General features: G+C 29.9%; 1 protein-coding gene across 1 annotated transcript; it reads left to right on the plus strand.

The window, feature by feature from the left end:
* Positions 1-5,803: 5,803 nt before the first annotated feature.
* Positions 5,804-7,718, plus strand: LOC122313961 (probable glycerol-3-phosphate acyltransferase 2). The gene is made up of 2 exons (XM_043129306.1): positions 5,804-6,464; positions 6,634-7,718. The coding sequence occupies exons 1-2, from the start codon at positions 5,820-5,822 to the stop codon at positions 7,525-7,527; spliced, it is 1,539 nt and encodes a 512-aa protein (XP_042985240.1). The 5' UTR covers positions 5,804-5,819; the 3' UTR covers positions 7,528-7,718.
* The last annotated feature ends 225 nt before the right edge of the window (positions 7,719-7,943 follow it).

A 7,943-nucleotide genomic window follows, 5' to 3' on the forward strand; every position in this document is an offset into this window, starting at 1 on the left:
GGGATGTTTTTAAAGGTGCTGCTATATATGAGGCCTAGAAAGAAAGAAAGAAAAAGTAATAAGATGCTGCTATATATATATATATATATATATGCATATGTAGTAGTAATCAACCACTGGATCAAATCTCTCTTCCTTTGTCGAGACATTCATTGAATATCAATAAGCTAATTTTTGTTAAATTAATTGAGTTATTCTACTTATTATCCATACACCACATATTTGTTCAAGGAAAAATGAAAAAAAAAAAATTAAAATAGGTGTGGTGTGTGAGGACGATAAGTAGAATTATTCACTTTTAAAAACCTCAAGATTTTTCCAATCTCTAAACCTAGTTTAAGAGCATTAGCATTGGTTTAAGTAGACATGAGAGTTTTAGATAAAGTTTGGTTGATGTGTCATTTTTTAGGTTTAACTACCATTTAAAACTTGAGTCCCACATTATCAATTATCTTAGTCACTATAATAATAATATATTTTCTTTTTGTAATATACTTTTTAATACATATTTTTTATATATATTTTTAAAATACTTTCTTATTTTTAGCTTTATAATTTCCAACAACGTATACACTAAAATACATAAAAACACGTCCATCAACCTAAATTAACTTCTTTTCCAAACACAACGCATCAACATTAAGTATAAAATCAACTTCAAGCTTGGTGCAAAAGTATGAAGGCAAGAATCAACTACTTCCAACTAAGCAAGAAACATGTTTTGTAGGACTTGTGCTGCTATTTTATCCTGAAGCATAGAAGGAAACTTCAAAACATGCAATTATAATAGGCCAACATTTTGTGCAATACCGATATCAATGCTGAAAACATCAACTAAGAGACATGTTTAGAAACTTGAAACGTTTACAATAATGTAGCTGTTTGCCAACCCAATTTCAGTTGGAAATTGATAAAGGACTCACTCGTAGGAACAATAATACGGCCTAACAGGTCTGTATCGTCGTAATTGAGCAGTAACGATGATGGAACTATCCAACTTCCAACCCATTACCCTTCTCAAGTAATAACTATTCCATTAATCGTAAGTAAGCTCGAGAGTTTGGATGTGTCGTGACGCTCTTATCTAATCTTTTAAAGTGGCCCCAGTTCCCAATACCCAAGATTAATGTGGCTTAGTACACGGCGGAAAACAATTGGAACACGTATTAGTAGATATAATCCATATGGTTTGTTTTTGTCTGTCATTTAATATATAATATCATATATTATTCATCTATTAGTCAAAATAATAATAAAATATTATTTTTTAATAATAATATATTTTTATAATTTTTTTTTTATATTTTATAATTATACTAACTATATGTAAATTAATAACTTGATTTTTATTAATAATTAATAATTTGTTGGGACTTGGGAGTAGATACACGAGGGAAATGAAATTGGAGCAGTTGGAGGGAGCAATATTTGAAATAAAATAATTATTTGCCTATGAAGAAGATAATGCCTAATAAGGCTAGCTAATATCACTTTCCCTTTAGATTTATTGTAACTGAATGGTTCAACTTCTCCTCTTAACCAGTCTAATGTAACAGTTTTAAGGGAAAATGAGGCATATTTTTGGATTGATTGGCACTAAGCCAATGTCAGTGCTCTTAAAGTGGTAACTGATGCCAGTGTCGTGGAGTTTAGTATAATTTCTGGTTGAGAAATCATATATATAAATCTTGAATGCATAAATTTTCTTTCAACTTTTTTTTAAAAAATGGATCTTATCATAGAAAATGTGAAAATTTTATTTTTACTCAATAGAATTCATATTTTTACACCACTAAGGTGGTAGTCCAGTTGGTATGAGTTGGTATTTCATAACTTCAAGGTCAGGAGTTCGAGATGACATAAGTTGAAACCACTTGTGGCAGTAAAGTCTGATCTTTGAGTCAAACCAGATATTTCACAGCGGAGAGACTCCTATAATCACACCCAAAAAAGTTTGTTACGCTATCGTCCTGCCCACCTTTGGACCTTTTGCCAAGATTAAAAAAATATATATTTTTACAAAATATTTGTATATTTAAAATTTAAACATAACATTTATTTAATTTTGGCATTATTTAGTTTGAAAATTGATAAATATATAATACTTTTTACAACATATTTCACAGTCATGTTTTAAAATGAAATATATTATTATAAAATACCATATAAAAGTAACACTATTTATAAAAATATCTTCATTTTACATCATGTATTGTTATGATATTTTATGTGAAATACCATATAAAAGTAACACTATTTTATAAGAATACCATATTATTGTTTATTATATTTTATGTGAAAATTTAAAAAAAAAAATTGTAATGATTATATAAGATGAGATGAGATAACCAAACCAGACCTTAATTTATTTATGATATTAACTATTTTTTAACTTTTTATAAAAAGTTAAATCTTTCTCAGCCTATTTCATATGTTCAAATACATATATAAACTTATTTAGCCTTTATTTGGGTAGTCATAATTATTCACAAACAGTTCACTACTATTTACAAATCACTTGAGATCACTTCAACATTCAAACTTAGTATTACATTTAAATATATCTCAATAGGATCTACAAGATACTACTATTCATAGATCAACTTAGATCATCTGAAATAATTTCAGCATCCAAATACAGTATTAAGAGTTAAGATACTCTTAACATACATGCCATCTATTTTATAAATTTTTTATAAGAGAAATGATTTGTTTACGCTCTAAATAGATAAGTCTCATGCAAATTCTTGTAAAAAAGTGGACCCCACCTTAAAAAAGTGTAAAAAAAAAAAACACTATTCTTCATTAATGGGACCTATTTTTTTACAAAAAGCTTCTATGAGACTTGTCTATTTGAGGCTTGTATCTAGTATTACTCTTAAAGTATAATTTTATAAATAATTATAAAAATAATTGTATGTATGTCATTTTCTAAAAAAATTTGTACAAATTCTAAAATAAGAAATTATGAAATCAAAGCAATATTGAACAACTAGAGGGGTTGGCCAGAGGTGTGTTTCATAACACCAATTAATTTGTAGCACTAATCAGTTGGGGATTAATTGCGTTCAAATGATACAGCTAATTTATTTTTCAAATACACTTTAAAAACTTTTGATTTTGTTCCATATTGATAAAAACAATTCCAAAAATAGAAAATTCGAAACAATTGGAATTATTGGATGCATTTACTAATTCATGATCTAGTATGTAAAGAATCATTCCTTTCTTCTCCTATTTTATTTCATGTGAATTTTTAAAAACACAAGGCAATAAATTAAGTAATCAAGCACACAATTCTTTTGCAACAGAAAAATAATGCGATGTTCAACAATAGGTAGATTTGGTTCGAAGTAAATATAATTATTTAATTATGGAAGATTTTATATACCATATTATCGTTTATTGAATAATTTTTTATCATTTAATAATGATAAATATATTATACTTTATACAATGAGATAAAAATAAAATGAGAACATAGAATATATGTATATATAACATTACCATTTAATTATATTCTAATTATTGAAGATCCGTTCCTTTGATCTTGAAGAAGTAGGTAGGTGAGAATTGGTGTTGAAGATCGAGTTCGTTAAATGAAAATAAATAACATCATCATTACCATGAGGATGACCTATGTTGACTACTAGCTTTACGATTTGGAAACCTAACCCCCAACCAAAAGTCTGGACCCTCAATTATGTGCATTAATAGTGGGTTAGTGTCTCATTATCTATTAGGGATTTTTATTTGTTATGATATTTCAATAAGAGAATGTTCCATGTATATCTTCTAAGAAAAAAAGAATATCACAAAACAATAGTAGTCCTGATCATGCTAGCATCTTTCATTTTGGATTGTCTTGTAACAAGAGACTTAAGACTCATTTGGATAGTGAGAGAAGATAATCTGTGAATAATAATAAAATAATTTATAAATAGTAATAAAATAGTTTGAGTTAAGATATATTTATGGAGTTTGAAAAATAGGAGAAAAAAAATTGAATAAAAATATTATAAAGTTAAAATATTGTTAGAATATAGTTTTTTAATATTATTTTTATTTAGGTATTTGAAAAAGTTGATTAGATGCAAAAGTTGAATATTTACAATTAAAAAATGTTTGTGATTGTAGTATTTGGATACTGAGATATGATGGGATCAAATGAGATTAGAGTATCTTGTTATCCAAACCAAGCCTTACTGAAGTGAAATCATAGCCATTTCTTGAAACGGGCTTTAATTACATACGATTCAAATCTTACCAAATATTACGTTATACTTATTAATACGAGACATTTTAAGTGATTTTCTATAATGATCATATAAAAAGACAGTCACTTAAAATGAGAAAAATCAACACTCGTGAGTAAGGATGAAAAAATTTATAATGGAAAACAATATTTCTGATTTCAACAAGTGTTTTCTATGAACTAACCTTTGCACTGATTAAGTATGGGTTAAATACAAAATTATTGGCTCGTTTGGTTTGTTTCAAAAATAAAAATAAAAAATTGCTCCTTGTTTTTTCTTTAATTGAAATTTTGACTTCTATAAGAAATCCACTAGCAAATCATTAGAAGTTCTACATCAACACCAATCATTCTTTGGCACATGTCCTTCAACTCGCCATTTTTAAGTCATAAAAATATTATAAAAAAGTAAAAAAAAAAAACCTAAGAAATACAAATAAATATAGAAACAAAAATAAAATCTAAGAATAAAATTGAAAAACCATTAAAAATTAAAATTTCGATTAAATTTTAATTTTGAGAGAAAATGATCAATTTCTTATTTAAGCGTTTCTATTTTGAAAGTTGGTTATAATTATTATTATTATTATTATTATTTTAGCATAGGCTTCGTCAATTAATATTTGTAATGAATTAATATAGAAGAAAGAATATGATATATACGATAAAGGAAATAAGGCAAATATTCTAGACATTTTAACTCTAAATTGTCTAATATTTATTTTCAAATCCATTCAAATTATTTTAGGCACAAGTAACCGAATTTATCAGCATGTTGTAACTCATTAATGGTGTATGTGACTGATCAACAAGAGCAAAACTCATATTTTCAAAATGAATAATGTTATACATCATACTATCATTTCACTCGTATCTTACTATGTAAGATATGACACATTTATCACTATTGAATAATAAAAAAAATTTAATAAAAAATCATCAAATTGTGATAAATGTACCACATCTTACATAATAGAATGAAAATAAGATGGTATCATAGTATATAAAATTTTCCTTTAAAATTTATATAAACTATGACCCGCGATGCGGTTATGTTTCTCTAAAGAGTCTCCCACGACTTGAAGATGTGGGTCCAGTTATGAAGGTTGACTTGTTGGTCTCAACGTCTCTATGCATCAACTTCAAAGTGGTGTATTTGTGATTGAAGTTAATTTGTTTAGTTGAACAGGGACCCCAAAGGTTGGTTGGGCAAGGATTCAAATCATCACCCATTTAGTGTTAATGATAGCAACCTAACTATGTGCTCCATTTAACATAAGATTCAATTGATTTTTTGTTGTTTTAGTATCATTTTTATGGTTGTCAAAAGTGAGGGTTATGAATAAAATTTGAGAACTACTCTCTTAAAAATATATAAAGAAATATTATATCAGTTATAACAAAGAAAATGAGCTTTAAGACAATGGGATATAACATTTCTAGACCCACCAGGTGGTCCATTTAATTGATTTTATACATTAAGACGCCCCTTTGTTTCCTCACTTAAATTGCGAAGTGATTTGTATAAAAGTTTCATCGTAGCTAAGTGCCAAAATAAAAAAGAATGGCTGGAAAACCATTGCAACAAAAAGCCCAGCTCTTATTTGGACTTCTGAGAGGGCCACAGAACCGGGTCTCTTCTGTCAATAGAGCAGAGGATCTTTCAAACAAAACATTGGTTTTTGACTCAGAGGGTACTCTGCTGAGATCATCTTCGTTTTTTCCCTACTTCATGCTGGTGGCCTTTGAAGCTGGAGGACTCTTGAGAGCTATCGTTTTCTTTCTTTTGTACCCTCTGGTTTGTTTGTTTGGTGAAGAGCTGGGGCTGAAGATTAAGGTTTTCTTGTGCTTCTTTGGGATAAAAAAAGAGAGCTTTAGGATCGGAACATCTGTTTTGCCCAAGTTCTTCTTGGAAGATGTTGGGTGTGAAGGCTTTGAAATGGTGATGAGTTTTGGGAGAAAGGTTGCAGTGAGTAACTTACCTACAGTCATGGTCGAAGGGTTTTTGAAAGACTATTTAGGGGTTGACGCTGTTGTGGGAAGAGAGTTAAAGGTGGTTTGTGGGTACTTTGTAGGGTTAATGGAAGACAAGAGGGCAGATGGGACTCTTTTAGATGATATTCTTGGTGAGGAGAAAACATGTTCTGGTATTATTGCTAGTGTTTACCACAGAAAGGTTCTTGATCAGCATCCCTTTACTCATTGCGAGGTACTCTCTCACACACATACATGCATTTTATAGATGAGAAATGCTTCTTGATCTGCGAAAACATTTGAAAATTAAGAAACTGATGTATCACGTTGAGCCATCTCAATTTATAAATCTCTTATAGTCCTAGTAGATACTTGTTCTTAACAATGCGCATTTGTTTCACCAGGAGTTTTACTTGGTGAGTAGAGCTGAGAAGAGGAACTGGCATATCCTTCCAAGGGTGAAATATCCAAAGCCATTGATCTTCCATGATGGAAGATTGGCATTCAGGCCAACCCAACTGGACACCTTAGCTATGTTGATGTGGATTCCTTTTGGGATTTTCATTTTCCTCATCAGATTCAACTCTGGCAGATCATTACCAAACTGTATGTTGAATCCAATACTGGCTTTCACTGGGATAAGAACCACCGTTTCAAGACCCAATTCCCCTACTCCTCCAACCAATATTAATAAAAAAACACCCAATGGCGTACTCTATGCCTGCAACCACAGAACTCTGCTCGATCCACTTTTTCTTGATCTTGTTTTGAATAATTCACCCTCTGCGGTCACATACGGCATAAGCAAGTTTTATGCAGCAGTTTCTCCAATCAAGAACGTCAACTTAACAAGAGACCGGGAAAAAGATAGAGCTGGAATGCAAAAGTTGCTAAGCCAAGGTGACCTTGTGGTTTGCCCTGAAGGAACCACTTGCAGGGAACCTTATTTACTAAGGTTTAGCCCTTTATTTGCAGAGCTGACAGATGACATAGTTCCTGTAGCCATAGATTCGCAGGTAAGTATGTTTTATGGAACAACGGCCAGTGGGTATAAATTCTTAGACCCTGTGTTTTACCTGATGAATCCATTTTCTTCCTACACTTTGAGAATTCTTGAGAAGTTGCCGGGCTCACACACGTGTAAGGTTGGTGGGATATCCAAGTTTGATGTAGCCAATCACGTGCAAAAGGAGATAGCCAGAGCTTCAGGGTTCGAATGCACCAGTCTTACTAGAAAGGACAAGTACATGATCTTAGCAGGTAATGAAGGAATAGTTCAGGGTCGTAAAAGACTATGAAGTATGAACAGAATTTGCAAAAGCATGCTTTATTGTTTTCTTTTTATCCTTTTTTGCTGTTAAAACCATGTATATGGGCGTATTAATAGCATCCAGCAGGGAAAGATGCAGTAAAAGAAAAATAACGGTATTTTACAAATAATGTTAGATATAATCATAAAGTGTGTAAATGTTATATAATTGTTTTGAAAAAAATAGAGATTTATTATGAAAAAATTAATATTTTTCATCTAGATCTCATATTTATTCACTCTTTTCAGTGATTGTGTGGTTTTTATATACTTCAGAACTGTAAATATCATTTCTCTATTCTTATATTTCATTTACTACTATTTTATTATTTAGTTTTTTTTTTCTTTTTACTATTTGAATCTAAATTAAAAATTTCAAAATATGACTTTAGTGTATAATTTAGT

This window comes from Carya illinoinensis, chromosome 6, assembly GCF_018687715.1.
Source record: "Carya illinoinensis cultivar Pawnee chromosome 6, C.illinoinensisPawnee_v1, whole genome shotgun sequence".
Lineage (NCBI taxonomy): Eukaryota > Viridiplantae > Streptophyta > Magnoliopsida > Fagales > Juglandaceae > Carya > Carya illinoinensis.